Source organism: Mercenaria mercenaria, chromosome 12, assembly GCF_021730395.1.
Source record: "Mercenaria mercenaria strain notata chromosome 12, MADL_Memer_1, whole genome shotgun sequence".
Lineage (NCBI taxonomy): Eukaryota > Metazoa > Mollusca > Bivalvia > Venerida > Veneridae > Mercenaria > Mercenaria mercenaria.
This window is the reverse complement of record NC_069372.1, coordinates 77152535-77177363: the sequence shown is the minus strand read 5'-3', so window position 1 is coordinate 77177363 and position 24829 is coordinate 77152535. Positions and strand designations below refer to the sequence as shown.

Sequence of the window (24829 nt, the reverse complement as noted above, 5' to 3'; positions counted from 1 at the left end):
TTTCGTTCAGCCAAATCTATGTCCAGCTGGTAATTAAGCGAAGCGAAAATAAAAACTAACGGAATACTGATACTTACTTATAGAAATGAGATTATCCGCAGCGGTATCCCGGAATAAAGATACATTAATGTACCTGTCATCATAAATATACACCACTGCTGTACTGAAATAACTGTTTTCGTCTTGATCCGGCGGAAAACCTGAAACAACACTATATTAGTTCATACTTCATATTCTTTCGTTTATATTTTCAAACGGGCATATATACCAGACGATAAATATCCACTTTACGGTATTTCAAGTGTAAACATTACATTAGTTCTGCTTCCAGTATCAAGCAAGGTACAACTGGATGCCATCTATTATTTATCCGGGACCTTTGTGTCATGTGGTTAAGGTTATTTGCTCTCGCCACTATTGGTTCGGACGTATGCTTCGGTTGAAGCTCTCGCCACTATTGGTTCGGACGTATGCTTCGGTTGAAGCATTCTCTCGTGTGTGAAGGCCACACAGCCGGCTTACAGAATGTCGGCTGATTTACCCATATGACCTTCCACGCCTAAAATAATGCATAGACGATCACCTTGGATTATTTTTCATCATATTTCTAGTGGGTGAATAAAGCTCCAGACAACTTCAATGTACCCTTATTTGTAGGTTTTATATATAACAATATTAATAGCCTCATCTTAAATTCAGATGTTACTTAGCGTACGTAGAACCATGGAAGGTTTGAGCACAAAATAACAGATATAGCCTGAAAATAATATACTTGAAAACGGCGACATCGTATCTGAACAGTCAGTTAGTGTTCTCATTAAACGTTAGAGACAAACAGACAGTGTCATTAAAACTTACAGACTATCAGCCAATGTAGACCCATTACAGACAGACAAACAACAAGTGTAATAAAGTCAATGTAGACCCATTACAGACAGACAAACAACAAGTGTAATAAAGTCTTGAATACATTCAGCTTGTGCTATAAAACCTTAAAGGCAAACATAATGTAGTTATTAAAATTAAATAAATTAACACCTTACAATCAGCCATCGTATCAAAACGGTACATACAATCAGCTGCTGAAAATTAATAACGTCTAATTTTTTAACCATAGAATGTAACACGTTCACAGCAGAGATATTTGACTAAATATTTAGGATAGCTTATGATATTTTACCACCTAGTTACACCTCCTAGCATCGACGAATTTTAAAATAACATATAATAAATTCCACGACCATCAAGAATAAGGTACAATGAACACAATAAGTACACGGCCTATAGAGATGTTTTGCGAAGGCTAATTAAATCTATCACAAAACAATTTACATGGAACACAAACAAGAAAAAGCAGAGTAGATCTGACTGAATTAACGAAATATGCAACACTTTTCAACCTTGCCCCCAGCGAATACTGATAAAGAATAATACTGATTAACTTAACGGTCGCCAATGACCTAAAATAGTTACAATGCTGTGCTTTTTACCTAATGCTTGGAATATATGGCCCCTTATTTCCACTTGTACATCGACTAACATCGGCACCGAGTCTAGGCCATGTTCCAGTACTACGTACCACTCGGGTCCCTCCCTACGGATTCGCACCCACTCACTCTCAAAATCTGGTTTTGGTAAGTATTTGCCTCGTGCTGTAAGCAAAAAAACAATGTCACTATTTGAAATTTATTTGCATTATATAAAAAGCTATAAACATATTATATTTATATATTTATATTTGAAACAACATACTTAAACAATAAAAAATAGTCCTGTTGATAGTTGGCTATCGTATATACAAATGTATCCGTTGATAACTATGAGAAAAAATATGCCGGGTTACTGTCAAAGCAACGTATTTACCATAAACTCAAACGGAAGGAAGATTACTGTAAGTCTCATCTGTATTGCGTCCAAAAATCATCTCTGTTCATTGACCGAAAATACAATTTATTTCTTACGTTTGCAGCGCCCATTGTCATATCTGTATCCATTATTGCACGTGCATTTATACACGTCCCTTTCCGGCACAAGTGTACACATGGCGTGAATATCCCGGCATTTATCAACAGCAGGGTTACACTCATTGTTCACTTCCTTTTCTGCAGATAGAAAAACAGAATGATTTCATAACGTGTTCATTGCTTCAAGCTAGCATTGGTCTTCAAGGTGATTAATTCACTAGAAAGTTTGTCCATTGTTCAATAAGTGGCTATCAGAATAATCTTAAAATTGGTACATTTTTATACTCCCTTGAGTGATGATGTATACTGGACTTGACCTCATATACCATGGATCTATTTGTTAATATTTCACAACATGTGCGAAGGCATAATTTGTGAAATAATACTTAGGACTAATTCTTCATTCTGATCAATTTAAAGATGTTTAAACTGCTCGTAAGTTATTTAATATTAAAACATTATGCAGATTTGTCACAAGAGCACAGACTCGTTTATTTCTTTATTGTTTTGCTGTTTCAATGCCTTTTTCAGATGATAATATTGAATATAGGAGAAAACATTTTTATCGCTAAAACCAGATACTGTAACCGTTGGGTCAAATTTATTGATTTTTTATTTCTTTCAGTTTGTTACGTTTCTTTACCATTTAGGCATACAATATTATAAACGAGGCCGCTTAGCTCTATAGAGAGAGAGCGCGAATCTACGGATTGAGGGGTCGTGAGTTCGAACTCCTAAGGCGTTTGTTATCCATTACGATTTGATACTCCACCTATAGTTTGTAGTTACGTGAGGAGAACAGGTAAGCTTTGGTACAAATACAGGAATACTTGCTGAATTTACTCTCCTCCGTTAAATAACCGAAATAGTGCTTGAAAACCGGCGCTAAACCCAAAACAAACAAACAAACTACCTTAATTAATTATGACAGACGAAGAAGACCAAGAATAGAATATCTTATTGACTTAAACTGTACACAGTTTCTCGTCATGCATATGTACATACAATAAACATAACTTAACAATCAGGTCATATATAGTTACTGTAAAATATAGCGATTACAATACACCTATATACCAGTTGTTTGCTCACAAGTTTTACCCCATCTGGATGGGGATGTACCTCAGGCTACATCTTATGGGGTATATATTTCTCAATTAATTCGGTTTGCCAGAGCGTGTAGTCATGTCAAGCATTTCAATGAACGTAATCTATATATTGCAAGTAAACTTCTTCAGCACGGCTACCGTTATTACAAATTGCGTAAATATTTTGCTAAATTTTACTATCGTAATTCTGATTTAGTTTTGAAATTCGATAGTAATTTAAAGACACTTCTGCGAGAAGGTATTTCTAAACCCGTTTTTATGGGGATGTGGTTTACAAACTTCGTAAGATCTTGGGTCATGGTAATTTTCCAAATGTATTTGGTAAAATTATTAAACGTTTTATTAAAAGAGGTTACGACCCAGCTGTTTTGAGACATACCGCATGTTTAGTGTTCAACCGGTTTACAGTTGGACACTACGCTTCCCTCTTTGATTGTGTCTGACGGAAGAGGGGAGGACTCTATGATAAGCAGTTTTTAAATCCTACCAGGACTGAACCGTTTTGATATCTGTTTCGTCGGGCCCTTAAGGGTGGTTCTCTTGTTGCTCTGTCTTCTGAAAAGGCATCGAGTACATACGTTTTTGGTTCTAAAGGTTTGCTTTTTATATATTTATACACGAGCATTTTTGTGTTTTACATGCCATGCCTTTTTGTTTCCATTACGTGTGTTAGAGATTCACCTGGAGGGGATTACTTTTATTTACACTGTCCCGTGTCTTTGGAACATGGTGGGGGTAAGAGTGAGGTTGGGTGCACACCATAAACCGGTTTAAGCTCCCCAGTGGTGTTTTTGCCACTGACCGTTCCAAGGCGGTGCCCCACTGTGTTCCTTTGTTTGTTCGTTTTGTCCTCGTGTGTTGGCTTTGTGTGTGTGCGCGTGTATGTGTATGTGTGTGTGTGTGTGTGTTTGTGGTGTGCACGTCTGCGTGCCGTAGGTTTCGTTTTTGGGAGGCTGCGATTTTGGTACGTGGCATTCCCTGTTTGATTTACAGCGCTATTAGGTGGCCTTACTTAAATTATTATATTAATATATTAACACTTTTTGTCCATCATCAAAAATCTAACTTTCTAGCGTCTATATATCTACATAACTAACTAACTAGCAAAATGTTATCAATACAGATGCTCGATCAGCAACCTAGACCATTTATCATTTGCAAGTCAATATATAAGCAAGCAACTTCGATGAATTGGTATCACCCGCCGAAAGGTATTGTGGTGAGGAATGGCAAAAAAATTATAAATCAGGCAAAAAGTTAAGGATGTTACTAAGAAGCAAATAATTTCATTAGTCAAAATCACTTTAACAGAAAATGAATGCTTTTTTTTGGGGGGGGGGGGGGGCAGGGGGGGTGACCGGGTGAGGGTACAAAACTTCACATGTTGATTATAAATATTGATGGAAAATTAAAAATGAAAAGAATGGGGTGGGGGATGCACGATCGGGGTAGTGGACATGACTGAGTGGAGGAGCGAGGTGGAGGAATGGTACAACTTTGCATGTTGATAAATATATGCTATGAGCATCACAAACAAAAAGTCCACTATTTTGGCTATTTCAAGGGCCATAACTCTCTGTAATAAGAGCTAAGATTCTCAAGAAGAATGCCAAGTGTGCAAGGTCACATCACGATAAAGACTCCAGCAAGGTTTCCTGAATTTACATCTAATACGTTTTGACTTTTTGAGCTAGGCACATAATTAGGTGAAAAAGTGCATATTTTTACTATTTCAGGGGCCATAACTTTAAAAATAGGGGATGGAGCCTGCCAAAATATTAGAGGTGTGCAAGTTTATATCGTGATAAAGACTTATGCAAGTTTTCAACCATTTATATTAAATACTTTTTGAGCTAGGTGCGTCACAAGGTGAAAATGTACATTTTTGACTATTTCAGGGGCCATTACTCTAAAAACAGGGGGCCGACCCAAATGAAAAATAAAAGGTGCGCAAGTTCATATCATGATTAAGACTCATGCAAGGTTTCATGAATCTATATCAAATACTTTTTGAGCTAGGCGTGTCACAAGGTAAAAATGTGCATTTTTGACTATTTCAGGGGCCATAACTCTGAAATTGGGGGCAAGGCCAGACGAAAAATAGTAGGTGTGCGAGTTCATATCATGATAAAGACTCGTGCACGGTTTCATCAATTATATCAAATACTTTTCGAGCTAGGCGCGTCACGAACTTCGGACGCACGGACGTGCATGCGTGCGTCCGTCCGCATCCATTTCTCAGTAACTAGCAGGTAGAATTTGAAACTTGAAATAAGAACATGAACCATCATACTGCGATGATGCCCGTCAATTTTGTTTTGGATTGGTCAATTTCCCTTAGAGTTTGGTCAATTTCCCTTAGAGTTATTGCCCTTGACTTAATGAAAAATGACCAAAAATGTCCGTCCGCAGCCATTTCTCAGTAAATAGCAGGTAGAATTTCATGAAACTTGAAATAAACATAACCCAACATACTGCGATGATGCCCGTCAATTTTTTTTATTCAATTTCCCTAGAGTTATTGCCCTTTAATTGTTTGAAAATCCACAGATTTGTACATAACAAACCAACCAAGTGGTAGAATTTCATTAAACTTCTTTCATTCTTTTCCATGAATATTTATTATAAACATGTGAAGTTGTGTACCCACACCTGGTCACCACCTTGCCTTGGTCACACCCCAACCCCTCTCAACCCCCACCAAAAAAATCATTCTTTTTATTTATTTCTTTTTGTGCCCCCCCCTCCCCCCACCCCCCATGAGTGGTGGGGGCATATAGGTTTGGTCTTGTCCGTGCGGACGGACGGACGCACGCACGCACGGACGGACAACGCCATTTCAATACCCGTCTCCAGATTTTATCAGCGGGGGATAACAACATACATCGTCAGTCAATAATCTGTGTCGTAAATCGAGTCATTCATTTCAAAAACGGTTTCGTAGTAACACCTCCATATAAGGAAATCCGACATCACGGTTCATACATATTCAGGCATGCGTAGACAAACAAAAATATAAATAGAAGATATGTGTGTAATTTACCTTTGGGCATACATCTGGGAAGATTCTCCCAGTATCCAAACTTATTGCAAGTTATTGTTAACTTTTCGTCGTAAAAGTTAAACGTATCTTCCGGTGAAAGCATAAATTCCTCCTCACAACGTACTTCTGCACGTGCGCCAGTTGACGTTCCGTTGACTGGCATGTCTACAATTCCGTTTGGAATGACCGGTGCCGGACATCCACCATTTTCTGTTATAAATGTTTAGTATATTCAATTTAAATTCTCCTTTATTCATAATCACATTCAGAAATGGAAAAAGACCAAACAAAAATATGTAGAATTTATGAATTTACATACATTACATATAAAGTGGGAGTCTCTTTATGCATCGTAAATTGTGCAAAGTATCCGGCCTTGTTCGAGCCCTACGGCCAGACGATATACCAATATTATACACAGGGTCCCGTGGCTAAAGTTTAAAACAAACATCCAGTTTTTATAAATGCTCTAGATGATAAGGTAGTTCAGACATGTAAGAATGAGAGTGTATTGTAAAGTATATATAGACATTATGTTACGCTGTGACCCTCGTTCGAGTACCTGCATGTTAGGTACCTACTACTACCTATCAGTGTCATATACGAATGTGAAGGCAGATGCATCTATTTTTAGAGTCAGTAAAATACCTTCCTGACGCAGACGTTTAAATGTATTCATGGGAAGCTTATTCATTTTAACCTCATTGGCATTTTACAGACGAACGTGTAAAAATCTGAGAATAAAACGGCAAGACACAAATTGAAATTTTGAAAAAAATAGTCGCAATTTTGGAAAGTATATAAATCTTTTATTGTTAATGAATCCCCCTGGCAATAAATGAGCCGCGCCATGAGAAAATCAACATAGTGGGTTTGCGACAAGCATGGATCCAGACCAGCCTGCGCATCCGCAGTCTGGTCTGGATCCATGCTGTTCGCTAATGGTTTCTCTAATTGCAGTAGGCTTTAAAAGCGAACAGCATGGATCCTGACCATGCTGGTCGCAAACCCATTATGTTGGTTTTCTCGAGGCACATATCAAATGTTCTCTCGTACTTAAGTTGTTATAATTGTAGTAAAAATTCATTATTTAACATAATCGACAAATCCACTTTTCTGACTTTAAAAAGATTAAAACTATGATATATTTATTGAATTTAAAGATATTCTAATGCATGGATCTCTTAGGTTCTCTATCTAAAGGTTGTACAGACCTACAGCCTTGGTATTTTTTTTTTTGAAATTCTGTTACTCATGGAAAAAAATCTGTTACTCCTAGAAGAAACGCCTTATTTCCTATCATTAACCAGATGGCCACTAATGTGAGCTCTTCTTGTCTAAACATACGCGGGACAAAATTCAGTTCCTAATCGAAAACATTTTCATACTGACAATCAGACATTCGATGCCGTCTTACCGTCGTGATCCAGCTATAGATGTAGACCGACTTACCGTCGTAGATCCAGCTATAGATGTAGACTGACTTACCGTCGTAGATCCAGCTATAGATGTAGAATGACTTACCATCGTGGATCCAGCTATAGATGTAGACTGACTTACCGTCGTGGATCCAGCTATAGATGTAGACTGACTTACCGTCGTAGATCCAGCTATAGATGTAGACTGACTTACCGTCGTGGATCCAGCTATAGATGTAGACTGACTTAACGTCGTGGACACAGCTTTAGATGTAGAATGACTTACCGTCGTGGATCCAGCTATAGATGTAGACTGACTTACCGTGGTGGATCCAGCTATAGATGTAGACTGACCTACCGTCGTAGATCCAGCTATAGGTGTAGACTGACTTACCGTCGTAGATCCAGCTATAGATGTAGACTGACTTACCGTCGTGGATCCAGCTATAGATGTAGACTGACTTACCGTCGTAGATCCAGCTATTTACCGTCGTAGATCCAGTTATAGATGTAGACTGACTTACCGTCGTGGATCCAGCTATAGATGTAGACTGACTAACCGTCGTAGATCCAGCTACAGTGTAGACTGACTTACCGTCGTAGATCCAGCTATAGATGTAGACTGACTTACCGTCGTAGACCACGCTATAGATGTAGACTCACTTACCGTCGTGGATCCAGCTATAGATGTAGACTGGCTTACCGTCGTAGATCCAGCTATAGATGTAGAATGACTTACCGTCGTGGATCCAGCTATAGATGTGGACTGACTTACCGTCGTGGACCCAGCTATAGATGTAGACTGACTTACCGTCGTAGATCCAGCTATAGATGTAGACTGACTTACCGTCCTAGATCCAGCTATAGATGTAGACTGACTTACCGTCGTGGATCTAGCTTTAGATGTAGACTGACTTACCGTCGTGGATCCAGCTTTAGATGCAGACTGACTTACCGTCGTAGATCCAGCTATAGATGTAGACTGACTTACCGTCATAGATCCAGCTATAGATGTAGACTGACTTACCGTCGTGGATCAAGCCATAGATGTAGACTGACTTACTGTTGTAGATCCAGCTATAGATGTAGACTGACTCGCTCTTAGATATTTCAGTATTTGTTCCGCCGCCAAACGATTCCGCGATAAATATAGTGGATTTATCGTGGACATCATACATCGGCTGCCAAAAATGAACATTTCTCTTCCTGTAGGTATATGAAAGACCACCAACAGTCGGATGTTTTACGGAATTTCCTGTTTCTAGCGGAACAGTATACCCGAGATTCATTCCACCAGGAAACCTGAAACCCATATTGGCGCCGCTGGGCTCTTCTGCTTGAACCTGAGAGAAAATGCGGGTATAAAATCAGAAGATGGGAGGCACTGGCATACTCCATAGAACCTTAAAAGCATGCAGTCAGTCGTGCAGGACCTAAGTTGTAAATTATTTTACAAAAGGGTTGTTTTGTTGGGTTTAACGTCACACCGACACGTTTGTAGGTCATTTGGCAACTTTCCAGTCTTGGTGGTGGAGACCCGAAGTACATTATTTCATCACAGGCGGGCGTCTGACTAGAACCACCGATCTTCTGTAAGCAAGCTTGATGGCTTCTTCGCTTGAAAAATGCATCGACCCGAGTGAGGCTCGAACCAACATCGTTGAGAGGCACGTGATCTGAAGCCTGAGGCCTTAAAATCACTCGGTTATAGAGGCCTCTTTTAATATCAAGATCTTCTATGATAAATAAATTGAAAAAAGTATGGTAAAAGAAATGGTAGTTAAATAAATTATTGAAGTTATCTGTAAATCTCAGAGAAAATGTGTTGAAGATACATCAAGTGAACTTCTCTACAATGTGACAAACAATTATCTAATGACAGCCCGACTATTTGAAATTGAATGATCAAGTTCAAGGTCAAACTGAGGTCAGGTGATGTTTGAAGATGAGGAATGGTCACAGGTTACATCTGCATTAGTATCAAGTCATTCTAGTAAGGGGTATTAATGCTAGACGAAACGGTCCCATTTGGTTAACCAAGAGATGGCCAATATAAAGCAACCTAAGTCCAAAATGAGGTCAAGGTCAAGGTCAAACTGGGGTCAGGTGATGTCTGAAGATGAGGAATGGTCACAGGTTATATCTGCATTAGTATCAAGTCATTCTAGTGAGGGGTATTGATGATAGACGAAACGGTTTGTTTAACCTCGTACGGACGGACGAACGAACGAACGGAAAGATGGACGGACAGGACAATCACTATATGCCTCCCGCATCAGTAGATGCCGGGGGCATAAAAATGAAAGCCAAAGATATGAAACCTGTACTATGAGGTCGTATTAGGTTGTCTGATGTGAAGAATGTGAAAACATTTAGTCTAAGAGGTTTCTGAGAAACGTGTTTGCTCGCAAAACTTTTACAAAATACCTTTGTTAAAATAGGGCATACATTTATAATCAATTTAAATCAAAGTTATGGAATCTACTCTGTGAGGTCATTTCATGATGACAAGGAGAAACAGATTTTGTAGTTTCTGAGAAAGGGCCTGCTAATATGTATAACTTTCACCTATGTTTACGTTTCTATGTACAAAGAGGGGCATATTTTGATAAAATGTTATGCAGTTTTGTAACCTGTCCTGTGGTGTCACCCACTTGGAATTTATATCCATCTGTCCGAGAATCTGCTTATAAGCAAAACTTTCACAAAATGCCAGTGTTTAAAGGGGGCAAATATCAACGAAGTATTAGAGACATGATACTGGGAAGTTATTTATTTATGTCACAGACCAGCTTATAAGGAGTTTGAAAGCAACCAATACAGTAAGCTTTGTTTCTTAGAAGCACGCATTACATGAACATATTCACCAAACTTGTAAAGAAGTGAAGAATGATTGAATAGAATGTTACCCACAGTTATGTAAAAACTTGATGCGAAGGACATATGAGTCGTGCCATGAGAAAACCAACATCCGCGCAGTCTGGTCAGGATCCGTGCTGTTCGCTTTTAAAGCCTACTGCAATTAGAGAAACCATTAGCGAACAGCATGGATCCTGACCAGACTGCGCGGATGCGCAGGCTGGTCTGGATCCATGCTGGTCGCAAAGCCACTATGTTGGTTTTCCCACGGCACGGCTCATATGTGGAATCTGAAAGCATTTAATATATAGTTCTGTGAAACCTGCTAACATGCACAACTCCTGGTACGGGGACACCGAGGCAGACTACAATACCTTTTTCTGTTTGTTAAAGTTCAAATAGTCCAGATAGAAAATATATTTGTTTCATATTTTCTTAAGTCAGAAACAAGTAAAGAAGTCTCAAGTCGTAGTTACCGAAACACGAATAAGCGAGGGCTCGAGATCAAAATCAACACCCAGACTCCACAGTTCCGGTAGCTGGTCCATAGAATTTCTTGTTACAACACGCTGGTTGTATTGGGGTGTTACAGTTGAACATTTCCATGCGTAGATCTCGGCCTCACCCTCGGATATAACCATATCAAACCATGTATGTTTTCTGCCGTCAAATATTGCTGAAATCAATGTACATTGCTATTATGATATTTTATTCATACAAAATTATTTAATGCAGCTTGTTCAGGTAGAGGACATGCTTTTAAACTACAGACAGAGAGCCTCCAGCATGTCAACACAAAATGGTTATCATAATAATACATTGCCATTTTGTATTCTGCTCGAGTGGTATTTGTCAAGCCTGGACACAATAATGCGCCCCCGCCGTGTGTGTTCTGGCCTGTCAAAATCCACTTGCGCCGAATGCATTGTTGCAGGTCAAGGAACTGTTTGTTACTACCTAATTCTAGCGTTATATCAACCAAAATTGACTATTATTTTAGACACATAAAACGTAAATACTTTTTTGATGTATGGAACTTCAAGGCAAAATCAGTACATCATATCAACGTCATATTTGACGCCATGGCTTAAACAAGAACTTATACCATTGAAGACTTTTCCGAATCCGATGTGAGTTGAATACAGTATTTTGTATTCGTTTGTGAAATGCAAACTATATCTGAGACATTGTGTACACTACGGTAGCGCTTTCATACTGTCGCACTGACCTGTGTACTTTCGCTCGGGGCATTATGGGTAAGAACTATTTTCAACATGGAGTCGTAAACAAGGAAGTGAAAGTGTGCTTTGCATTTTTAGTTGAATATTCACCATTGTTGTTTCCAGAGTATGATTAATTCTAGTGTATCCATTTTAGTATCATTTGAAATGATGAATTTAAGTTATCTGCAGTTGTGCAAATCAATTCATACATGAAAACGGCATCGTTTAGCATGTTTACCTGCAAAATTGTACATGTATATTTCTGTACAGCTTTTTGATTGTTTGTTTTGGGTTTAAAGCCGTTTTTCAACAGTATTTCAGTCATGTTACGTCGGGGAGTTAACCTAACCAGTGTTCCTGATTTCTGTACCAGTACAAACCTGTTCTCTACAAGTAACTGCAAACTTCTCCACATGAATCGGAGGTGGAGGACAAATTTTTTCAAACACAAATATTGTTTATCAAATAGCCGCAAAGAACATTAGCCCCGCCCGAGGATCGAACTCACGATCCGTAGATCTACGCGCTACCTACTGAGCTGTACATGTACATCATTCATTGGACGAATGTACAAAAGTATTGAACGTACCATTTTCGAATTGAGTATAACTATAAATTGAAATAATGTCAATCATACATTTTTTTTTTTTTTTTGCAGGACTAATTTCCAAAGTATCAGTTCGATGTAGTCCAGTAAGGCTAAATGTACAGTCTAGTCAGAAATGGTCCAGACTTAAAAGGCTAATTACCAGATGCACACTTTGTTTTCTTGTATTGTATTCTTGTTTTGTTAATTGATATTTTTTCTATACAAATTTGAATAAACAGTTGATAATTAGTACGAGTTTATATGATATCGGAATAGTAAAAATCTTTTTCAATAAAGATTTCTCAGCTTGCTTCAAAATTGTAAAAAATCTCAGAATTTATTTCCCGGTGAGGACAGTCAGTGACAGGTAGCTCAGTTGGTTAGAGCACCCCAGACATAGAAGTACAATGTCATGGGGAGGTCTCAGGTTCGAACCCTGACCTGGCACTTGTCCACCTTATTACCTCCAATTATGTCAATTTACACTTCCAAATTTTAACACATAAATCTTCAATTCTTCATGTATGTACATTTGGTCTTATGATATTTTTCATAACACAGCACATTTAGAAAGTGTTTCAAGCATTTTGCCATGGAAAACTTATGAGACTGATGCTTTAATTTATTGTTGTAAATTTTGTTGTTGAATACAATATCCTATTAACTTTGATATAATGTTACAGTTTAGATACATGAAATGGTAGGTATATACTAATGTAACATTTACATTTTTTCAACTGAGAAACAGGCATGTCCCATGTTTTATAACTGCAGGTCAATAGGTAATACAAACTAGGACATTTTTGTTTATTTAGTAAAAATTGACTAGATGAATACTGACCAAGATACTAGTAACAGTATATTACATTACATATTTGTAAAGGTCACTATAAAAAATCCTTGCATATTTCATAATCTGCTGCATGAACTGTCAGAAAGGTGACGTGATAGAAATAATGGAATCTTTTGAAACTAAGTGACATTCTTATTTTTGTATCTGAATAAATTATGAATAAAATCCATTTCAGAAGAAAGGGACTTGATTTAAACATATTGCTTTGTGTTTTAAATGGTATGGTTGACATAATATTTACTAAAAGTTTTGGTTGGAAGATGTAAAAAAGATGGAGAGAATCTTTGGTCAAATATTGGAAATTAAACCTACTTTCTGAGAGAAGAATGAACCAAATATTTTACAACTAGCCTGGGAAATAGAATTTTTGTGTGAAATACTATCAAATTAAAACATTGAACAGAATCTAGAAACATTTTAAACATCTTTTATTGACTGTATATATATACACATTGTTAACATTTTAGTTAATATTTTCATTTAAGTTATGAGTGTATTACCCTTTTACCTCTTACTGATTTGATAAAATGTTTTAATGTGTGTACCAGTAATAATATTAATAATCATTAGTAATATTGCATGATTTCTTACATAAATATCTGGTCCATAGTTTGTGTTTTGTGACATGTCTAATATTTGAGAATAATAGTTAATATTAATGTCTAAAGTCATGTTATATCCCACTTATTGAATGGCTTGCCAGTCAGTATTCATGACTTAGCCCTTTTTAACTATTGATCAGCAAATACTTCCATTAATAATTATATTGTATTGAAGTTGTCTGTGCTTAGGATTTTATATGTTTACCTTAAGTGTATTTGTTTGATATGTTCCCCATGTTTAAAAGGCCTGTTAATTAATAAAAAAAATAGACTGCAAAATAATGTGTATGAACTTTAATATATGTACAAATAAAACTGGAATTTACAAAGGTGGTTGTTTTTCACTCATGATAGTGATGTTGAAAACTGAAATTCTGTCAGTATTACATTGTCCATGATTCATACGTTAACAACAAGTACTTTTTAGCATTTCCAGTTAGTAATAGCAGAGAAATTATTCTCTCTTTTGTCTGTCAGTGGTGCACCAAGGGAAGGACTAGACTATCAGAACTGCAATATGTAAACTTTGAGTAAGTGTTTGATTATTAACACTTTGAACAGAATATGAATTATGATATACATGTACATTGACATGGGGTGCCAGCTGGTATATCAGGCCACACAGTATTCCTTCTTGATGACATGACTTAAGCACTCTATTTGTGCATCATTTAGACGTTTAGGACATTGATCTTATGGTATCTAAGTCTCCAGATCAAAATTGAATATACCATAATTGCGTTGCAATACTATAGTTATATAGTATAGGAAAGTGAAAGTAGATTTTCCTTTTTGTCAAAAAATAATTCTATGACACGAGTCAGAGAACGATAACGGTTTAAAAAAGTTTAAGTAATCATAATTACGCATATTTCTTGTAATAACATGCAAAAAATAAGTAGATTCTGAACATTTACCGTCCTCCGCGGGACTATGTTTTAGTGTATGTACAATTATCCAAAATCGGCTAGTTATCAGTTCCTAGTATAGAAGTTAGACGGAATGTGTGACGTCACGCTCTATGTATAGAATGATATCTGAGACAGGTAATTCATATGTATATAATGAAATATTACTTACATTACGACTTTCATAATTATTACTATTATTATTTTTTTTTTTTTTTTTGGATTTAACGTCGCACCGACATATGATAGGTCATATGGCGACTTTCCAGCTTTAATGGTGGAGGAAGACCCCAGGTGCCCCTCCGTGCATTATTTCATCACGAGCGGGCACCTGGGTAGAACCACCGACCTTCCGTAAGCCAGCAGGATGGCTTCCTCACATGAAGAATTCAACGCCCCGTGTGAGGCTCGAACTCACATCGATGATGGGCAAGTGAACTTTCATAATTAGCCGGTAATTAGTTTGTGTTATATGGTCATGCAACATATCGTTTCTAGGAAAGTTATGTGTACATTATAATCATGACAGGTTCATTTTCAACAAATGTACACCAGGCTGTACAGTAAAAACTTGAAACAAATATTTGAAAATGTATTTCTGATAGCATGTAAAGCTTAGGAGAAAATTGTCAACAGCAAGTCTTTCAGTAAGTGTATACTGATCAGATGTCAATATCAACTACTGGGGATCTTTGTTATATGTTTAGCCAAAACAGATATTAAATGCTGTGCAAGCCATATCGTATTAATGTTAAGACAGAAATTACCACTATAAATGTACTTGGTCGACTTACTGTATTCGTGTAATAACAACCATGTCTGTGTGGGTTTTTTTCATATCACACGTATTTATATAATCTTTTTGAAACAGGACAGTTGATATCAGTAAAAATACAAAATTAAAATGATGCAAAGATTTGAAAGATTTTTGTGCAAACAAATGTACTTTTTAAAGTAATATCTCGTTATGATACGGGGACCTTACCTCCATAAACTGAAGAGTCCACCCACAATCTGAATGTGGTATCGCTGTAACCATATACAAGATAGGCATTCGTTTTGTCTGGTACATCGGCAAATACCTGCATACAGGAGCCTGCAACACAACATATTTGATATAAAACACTTGTCGTTATACCGGTATTTAACATGTGAAACAAGTGATGTTACATTTGATATGTAGCAGTGTGTATATAATGTATATAATTATTCTATGATTTCGATTGTCCGAATAGCTCAGTTGGTAGAGTATCTGACTTGCAAGCAGAAGGTCGAGGGGCTGCACATTTTTCCTCTCCTCTTACAGACATATAAAACAGCTGATGTTACATTAGATATATAAAACACGTGATGTAACATCTGACATGTGAAATACGTGATGTTACATCTGACATGTAAAACACGTGATGTAACATCTGACATGTAAAACTCGTGATGTTATATTTGGCATGTGAAACACGTGATGTTACTGTTGCATTTGATATATAAAATAGCTTCTGTTATATTTGATACATAAAACACGTGATGTTACATTTGACATGTGAAACACGTGATGTTACATTTGATATATATAAAACACGTGAAGTTCCATTTGACATTTGAAACACGTGATGTTACATCTGACATGTGAAACATTTGATATTACATTTGATATATTAAATATCTGACGTTACATTTGTAATATACAGAACACGCGATGATACAATTGATACATAAAACACATGATGTCATACGCATATATTATATTTATAAGGTTAATCTGTCTAAACCTTTAGCAATGTACTTTGGGATGATTTTATACATGATAAAATTCTCACAAAACAACTGGAAAATACCTTTTTTTAATATACAAAATTCATTTTATAATAGCTTGTAATACGTCACGTTAGACATACAAATTATTATCATAGAAATAAACATTTTGAAATCAAAAGTATGACAAGACAGTAAAATATATAGAAGTAAATGGAGGTACGAGTAATATATTTTCGTAGCATTTTGTTGTCAACTTCAAGTTACACTGCGGTCACTTTTGCATTCGCATCTGTTACTCTTAGGAGAATCGATAAAACTCGACAATCTGACTTACCAACACCATCAGCCATAAGCGCATGACCGCCCTGGAGCATTTTCATTCGAACAACCACGAGACATGGCATTTCACCAAGGTTATGATTCACTTCAGCGTAAGAATCAGAAACTGTAAGAAGAATTACCATAGAAACAACAACAGTTTAACAAAAGACACAGCGAGAGTTCATCGGGTTAAACACAAACAAATATTTTATGAAAAGTCAGTTTTAATCTAAGCTGTGAATTCTATAAAACACATCGTTTGTGCAAAAGTGACCTTGACCTTTGACCTACAAGCACAAGTCATGTACGTGCATAATCTACATATTGCCATCTATTTACCTAACAAGTTTTATTAACCTAGCTTGAACACTGTATGAGTTATCGCAGGATCTGGTTTAACAGACGCACAAACGGACGGACGAGCAAACGAGAGAGCATTTGTTGGGTATTGAGAACAATAGGCAATGGTAAATTATATTCATTCCGTACTGCTTATTGGGTAATTTCTACTTACTAACAACAGAAATACCCAATAAAGGTCCGTTCCTAAGATGTCTAAATGTAAAATGTCTATATAGTGTATTATCTTAACCCTTATGATGCCGGACACGATTGGTTTTGCCTTTGCGACCAGTGTAGATCATGATCAGCCTGCACATCAGTCTGATCAAGAACTGCACTTTTCGCCATTCAGTCTGTATCCTTTTTGGTAAACACCCTTTTTTACAGTTAAAGATACTGTCCAAACTGAAAGAAGGACAAGTTCATTATAGAGATTTAGCAGGGTGAGGGTTAAACTTATTGCTCTATACCTTTTGAAGTATTCGCTTTTAACATTATTCCTGACTGCCTGAAGTCCTCTGTCGGAAGTGACGACAGTTTCCAAGCTCGTAATCGCACCACTGCATCTCCCAGGATATTTGGTTTTGCTCCGCTATAGCGCGATGGTACTGCAAATATTTATTCATATTTTAAATTCTAAAACAGTCTCTAAAAATCAAAATGTACGTGAAAAAAACTGTTCCCATACTTTACACGTTATGTATAGTCAGGATAACTCTCATTCAGTTGACAATGGGGGCGATATGTTTAGAGAAAATGTAAAATACATTATATGATGTTCAGAAGTGAAATATATTTTATCTTACATGACATTGTAAATGCATACAATGTTTTCTTTTTATTTTATGTTTTAAATAAATTTTACCCATTTGAAATGGTCTCACAAGTGAAAAATATATTTGATATTTTTCTTTGTGAAAATATCTGATAAAGTTTACTTTGATGTTCAAATAATGCATCGATAATATGAAATAAATAATAAAAAAATCATTCTCACAAATTTTCCTATCAGCATGTGAAAGTGTGCAGATTTTGTCAAAAAGTTCATTTTGTGCTATACGACTCCTAGACGAAAACCAAACTACCTGCACATGCCAGCATCCAAACCAAATCGGAACGTTTCTTTCGAATCTTAGTTAACTTAATTAATGGCTTAGTGGTGTAACGTTATGCTCGAAGATATCACGATTTCTTAATTGAGCGTAAATTCTTGTGCAGTCGAACTTTCTATCATTATAAGGACCATAAATTGTTGGCCAACATGCACGAGCAATGTACAGATCAAAGTTCTTCGTATAAAACGGACCTTAATGAAATTTCTAAGGATGTCTAATAACCTAATTATTATATTAACATAGGTGACAAAGCACGTAGTAACGCTCAATAATATACTCTTACCTCTAGGAAATATTCTGTACAGTGGATCTTCTACCGGAGACGTTGATACATTGACATACATGTCATCATATATATAAACAACTGGTCCAGATCTTTCTTTCGGGTGATCAGGTCGAAATCCTGTGAAATGCAGATACTGGATGGATATTTAGGAAGAACAACAAAAATACCTTTAAAAGTTAATTGTGCCTGATACCTCTGCAAAGAAGCATTTTATGAGCAGTATGATATACAGAACTATCACGTAAAAGCAAAACGCCAAACTGTGATCTATTCTATAGTTGCAAGTTTTATAACATTTTAAAGATATACACTATTTCATATCATGTAATTCTTTGTTTAACGACACTAGTTTTAAACGCATCCGGTTTCTTTTAATGACATTCTATAGCGGTAAGATATATATACCTGAGGCCGGAAATATATTTTCCTTGATCTTTACCGACACATCAACCAGAACAGGAATTTCTCCTAAACCATGGTTAATGTTAAGTCGGGCAACATGTTCGAGGCCGTTTATAATAGGCAACCATCCACTCTCGAAATCTGGCCATGGTAAACCTGCACCTTGAAAAAATAATTATATAATGTAATGTGAATACCACGACTTCCAATCCACGACTTACATTATCTGATATAATATCAATACAGGCAAGGAAAACTAACTAATATGCAAAAATACATTAGGAAGAATCTGTGTGAAAAAATGAAAGACTAAAATAATATTTTAGCATTCATGCCATGAGGCCAGGCTGTATTCAATGTATGAATCCAACGAGTCTCTTTCAAGAGCCTAAACCAGTCATTTTTTACCAAGTCGATTGGCATGAAAGAAAAATCACTAACAGAGTGATTTTCAAAATTGAAATGTTCAGATACATTTGTAGGAGTATCAGGAAAATGTCTGATATCAAATTTATGGCTGTTCATTCTTTGAGAACATTTCTGATGTGTTTGTCCCACATATTGTAACTTACACTTTTTACATGTGATTAAATAGATAACATTTTCAGACATGCAGTTAAGATTTTGTTTAACATCGTAAGTTTTTAAAGTTTGAGAGCTTGTAAACTGTACAGATTCAGTGATATTAGCGCAATGAGAACACCGTGTTCTATTACATTTAAGAACACCACCATTTACATCCGAAGACATCAGGCTACTGTGAACCAAGATATCACTAAGATTTGTAGGTCGCTTGTAAGCAATAATTGGTTTGCATTTAACCAGGTTGCGTACACTGCTTTTCTCAGATAGTTCAAAAAGCCCCCAATATTTATTAAGGATCTGACCAATGTTTGGTAGGGATGGGTTGTATACGCAAACAAAGGGGATAATATCATCTGTGTTCTGCCTGTGATTGGTCATGGCTTCTTCGGTTGACAATGCTGATGCTTTAGCTAAAGCATCATCAAGGATATGACTTGGATAATTACGATTTTGGAAATACATTCGCAATTTCTCCAACTCATTTGTGAACAAATCATCATTAGAAGTGAGACGCCTGTATCGCTTAGCTTGGCTATACGGGATCCCTTTCTTGCATGAAAGAGGGTGACAGGATGAAAATTCAATGTATTGATGTGTATTGGTTGCTCTTTCATGAACAGAAAAATCAAATTTACCATCTCCTGTTCTACCAATATTAACATCAAGAAATGTAGCTGTATCTCTTGAATAACTGTGGGTGAATTTTATATTGGGATGGACATTGTTTAAACTGTCAATAAATTTAAGTAGGTCTGCTTCACTGTGTTCCCATATAAAAAAATGACATCGAGGAAACGTAACCAAAGCGATGGCTTAACAGTAGTATTAGCTAGGAAATCGCTTTCCAGTTTACCCATAAAAAGTGAAGCATAAGTAGGAGCCATACGTGAACCCATAGCAGTACCTAAAATTTGAACATAATTTTCATTATTGAACTGAAAATGGTTTTTAGTCAAGACTAGTTCAATAAGCTGGCAAATATCATTGACTGACTGATGTGACAAGTATGAATGAGCTTTGTTCAAATATTCACGGCAAGCCTCAATCCCATCATCATGCGGAATATTAGCGTATACGGATGAAACATCCAATTATTGCTTACAAGCGACCTACAAATCTTAGTGATATCTTGGTTCACAGTAGCCTGATGTCTTCGGATGTAAATGGTGGTGTTCTTAAATGTAATAGAACACGGTGTTCTCATTGCGCTATTATCACTGAATCTGTACAGTTTACAAGCTCTCAAACTTTAAAAACTTACGATGTTAAACAAAATCTTAACTGCATGTCTGAAAATGTTATCTATTTAATCACATGCAAAAAGTGTAAGTTACAATATGTGGGACAAACACATCAGAAATGTTCTCAAAGAATGAACAGCCATAAATTTGATACCAGACATTTTCCTGATACTCCTACAAATGTATCTGAACATTTCAATTCTGAAAATCACTCTGTTAGTGATTTTTCTTTCATGTCAATCGACTTGGTAAAAATGACTGGTTTAGGCTCTTGATAGAGACTTGTTGGATTCATACATTGAATACAGCCTGGCCTCATGGCATGAATGCTAAAATATTATTTTAGTCTTTCATTTTTTCACACAGATTCTTCCTAATGTATTTTTGCATATTAGTTAGTTTTCTTTGCCTGTATTAATTTTATTTTTGCTTTGCAATTTTTGCAGGGAATAAGTATCTATTTTTGATCCTATACTATATGTGAATATTACGCCAAAATGGGTAACGTCTTTTGACGTCGTCATTGACGTCGTACTTTCCTGTGACGTCATACTATTTTGTTATTATACTCTGATGAAGTCCAATGGAGTTTTGAAGTAAAAAGTATATGTCTGGAGTTAGTTCTTCGCTTTATCTATTATCTGATATACACATATAATACACAAACTACTCCATCGAATCGGTGTTTCTTTTGGTTCGTCATAATGTGTTCGATTCCCTTGGCTTCATTTTTTTTTTAAATTTTACTAATGTGATAGATTCTATGTCAGAATAAAATGTATATTATGTCATAATTGATATAGATACGATTATGTTTAGAAACGTTGTTTTATACGATTAAATGTATAGTGCATGTGTAACTTGCTGGACTCCCTCGTGTACCTGAAACACCGAGCTTGATTTATAAAAGCAAACTGATTGAAATAAGCACCAACTTCATCTAAGATTTTTTCTGTAAAGTTGACGAAAGCATTAAAATATTCGGAGTGTCTCTGTGATAAGAAATATTGAGGTAATGTGTGCATGATGGAAGATAAATTACTACTTGTGCGATACGAATAGTACAATGTACACATTTACCGCACTGCGCGTTTGAGGTGAGAAATGCACGATTGAAATAGGTGAGTATATTTTCCAGTTCATGACCATGGCTCTTATTGTATAGTGGGGCATAGCATGTACAGTGTTTTTTTTTTCTTTCTGGTCTGGTTTCAGTGGTCAGCCTTAAGTGTGAGAGGTCCCGGGTGAACATTGTTTGTGACTTAAGGTAGTTCTGCACTTTTGATAAACCGGAAGTGATGGCGGAACGTCATTTATTCGGAAAACGTAGAATAATGCCTGGATCTGGCGTACGGAAACGTAAATCAGTTTGTGAATTAAGGACAGCCTGTGAGTAAATGTACTAAAATGTCACTGTTACTATCTTTCTAAAGTTAAAATATGATATTAAAACATCTTACACGCTAAATAATTCAAAATAATGTCTTAAAATTAGCTTGAAATATGTGGTTCCCTTTAATCATAGCCAAATATCTAAAAAATAAGCACACGGACCTATACATTTTATTTAACCATATTATAGGCCATATGTTAATTTACGACTGTGAGAAGTTTCATAAAAATCTACATTGTAGAAAACTTTCTATTCGCGAATATGTTATGTAAACTGCGTTTTTCCCGTAGACTCCCTTCATGAAAAAATGCGTGAGGTCGAAATTTTTCAAATCAATCTAGCAAAAAATCAAGCACACGACCCTATCTTTTTTATTTGCTGTATTTCTTAGTATATTTCGAAGTTTTGAAAAATCAGAGTTTAATCAAATTCTACATTGTAGAAAAAAATCCGATCCTAACGTGCAGAACTACCTTAAAACCGATTTGAACAAACACCAAGCTTCTCTATAAAGACGTTTGATTAAACTAAGCCCATGTGGGTGACCTATTGCACGCAAGCTTTGAATGCTTATCTGCACGCAGTTCAGAATTTAAATGTCAAAATAGCGTGAAGTACTTATACATTATAAATATTATCAATTCACATTTATATGTATTTCTGTTTAAGAAGATAAGTGAAAAGGCCTGAATCCAGAACTATGGCGAATGATGAGGTGTGTGTGTGAGGGGGGGGGGGGCACACACTGGGGCTAATACGAGAGGGGGTGATTCCCTCATGTACGTTAGGGTTGGCGAGACAAGAAAAGTTCCGCGCGTTCTGGGGCTAAGTAAGGGGCTGCCCAAAAATGTCTGAAGGAAACATCTTTTTTTTCCAAATCCCAAATGTAGAACCGCGACAAGTTGGAGCAAATATCGTGTGTAGAAATAAAAGGGGGCATCTGGATTCCTGATGAGATTCTACAATCTAACAATTACATGTTCACTTAAAGCCCAATAATTAGTACACGGACAAATAAACACAACTAATATGATTTCTGGGCATTTGTTTAAGGGGTACATACTACTTGCCTGCTTAGATTTTCAACAAGCCCCACAACTACTGCTGTACCTGTGGGCTTCAACGTTCTTTCTGTCACAAGCCATTATCCTTGGAAATATTCTGCTTGCTTAGCTCTCGAAAGGCCAGACATTTGAAAGGACAGACATTTCAAAGACAAAGATATACCGACCTTCTTTTTGTTACCTTTGGTCAATTATCCTTGTCATATATATGTCGCGATATCCCAAACCTTCACTTAGCAAAATAGGTTAAATATACGTCTACATCGTTGTAAAGTTCGAAATGTTTGAAAAATAATGAAATCTCTGCCAATGATATAAATCTTAATTTTAAAGTAACCCAAGTTTTTAAACCTATCAAAAACGAATGAAAACTGTATGCATAGATTAAACAATTACTTACAATTCACTATACAAACCACAAGTGAAAGTGAAATGGAACAGAGTCCAAGTTTCGTCGTGAAACTCATCTGAAATGTATAACAAGAAATATCTTTAAAAATATTTCAAAATAATGTCATAAAATTGTGAAATGTCCGGTTTACTTTAGTCATGGTCAAATATCTCACAAAAAAGCACACGGACAATACATTTTATTCCACCAAATTCTACATTGTAGAAAAAGTTCGATCCAGAACTACCTTAAAGTAAAATGTTAATGTCAATCTAGGAAACTTTGAGAAAATATAAGACTAAAAGGAGGGGCCGGAAAGTGGGGAACGAAATGACCATTTTTGAAATCGTCAAGTGATACGAATTGTCCATGATGGGGACGAGTTGATTTGAGGACTAGTTGACTGTAAATCGTTTACAGGAGATCACTCCGTATCAGATTGGCAGAGTTGGCAGGTTTGTAGTCGAACTCTGCCGCAGTTTCACTACTGAGGGGATTCAGGTCTTGCAACGGCTTATACTGTCTAACAATACAGTTGCAGCTAGAGCACTTGCACATCCCTTAAAATAATATAATAATAGTATCTGTTTCATTCGAAAACCTGTGGAATTTTTTATCCACCAATCAAAAGGTACAGTTTTTTAACACCAGCTGTTAATTTACCTACATGAAGTAAAGGTGAATCAATACCGGCCTGTGTGAAAACCTGACCACACGCTTAAATGCAGATTCCATAACACACGTTCAATAGTGTTATCGTTATTTTTATATTATATAAATTTTACCTTTGTTTACAGGTGTGTCGTTATTCCGCCAGTATTTTGATCAGTCATGTAACCTGTGTTAAGACTTTTATAATCCGAATAACAACAATGCTCAGCTTCGTTAAACATAATTTTTAGGACACGGTGTAAAATCTGTCGATACACGAACAGATGAAGGCAGGTCGTTCAGGTTTAAAGACAAATTAAATACACAGGTTAGCAGCAGTATACATGTATTGCCTTGCAGTTGTTTACTATTTATAGGTTATTAGCTTTGTATCGGAAAATATGCATGAGTTCTTCAGCGGAAATATTCCGATGCAAAGATAAAGTGTTTTATAGAACGTATGTCAACTGATTTTGCACCGTATATCTACAGAGCTTTAGAAAAGAAAGAAGAAATGAAAACTTTAACATATGTATCTATAAATGTAATGATAAAATATACTGTTATATAAATTTAGACATTAACTATTACATTAATATGTACAAGGTTTGTATCATATATGGAACGCCGTGGCTGTCTTATATGGACTCATTCGTTTTAAGAATATATAGGTTCATTCGCTCATTATATAAATTGGGGAAAGGAATATATGGAA

The 24829-nt window shown here is 36.2% G+C and overlaps 1 protein-coding gene across 1 annotated transcript in view; it reads right to left on the bottom strand.

Moving 5' to 3' along the window:
- LOC123534397 (uncharacterized) overlaps positions 1-24318 on the bottom strand; it is a 43458-nt gene extending 19140 nt beyond the window's left edge. The window contains exons 1-13 of the mRNA XM_045316628.2: positions 24249-24318; positions 23473-23539; positions 18793-18951; positions 18385-18504; positions 17457-17594; positions 16658-16768; positions 15554-15664; positions 10870-11069; positions 8598-8877; positions 6117-6326; positions 1962-2102; positions 1491-1652; positions 78-200 (exon numbers count right to left, since the gene is read on the bottom strand). Of these exons, the coding sequence (XP_045172563.2) occupies positions 78-200; positions 1491-1652; positions 1962-2102; positions 6117-6326; positions 8598-8877; positions 10870-11069; positions 15554-15664; positions 16658-16768; positions 17457-17594; positions 18385-18504; positions 18793-18951; positions 23473-23539 (1822 nt within the window). The 5' untranslated portion in view covers positions 24249-24318. The remainder of the gene's footprint in view (positions 1-77; positions 201-1490; positions 1653-1961; positions 2103-6116; positions 6327-8597; positions 8878-10869; positions 11070-15553; positions 15665-16657; positions 16769-17456; positions 17595-18384; positions 18505-18792; positions 18952-23472; positions 23540-24248) is intronic.
- Between the last annotated feature and the right edge of the window lie 511 nt (positions 24319-24829).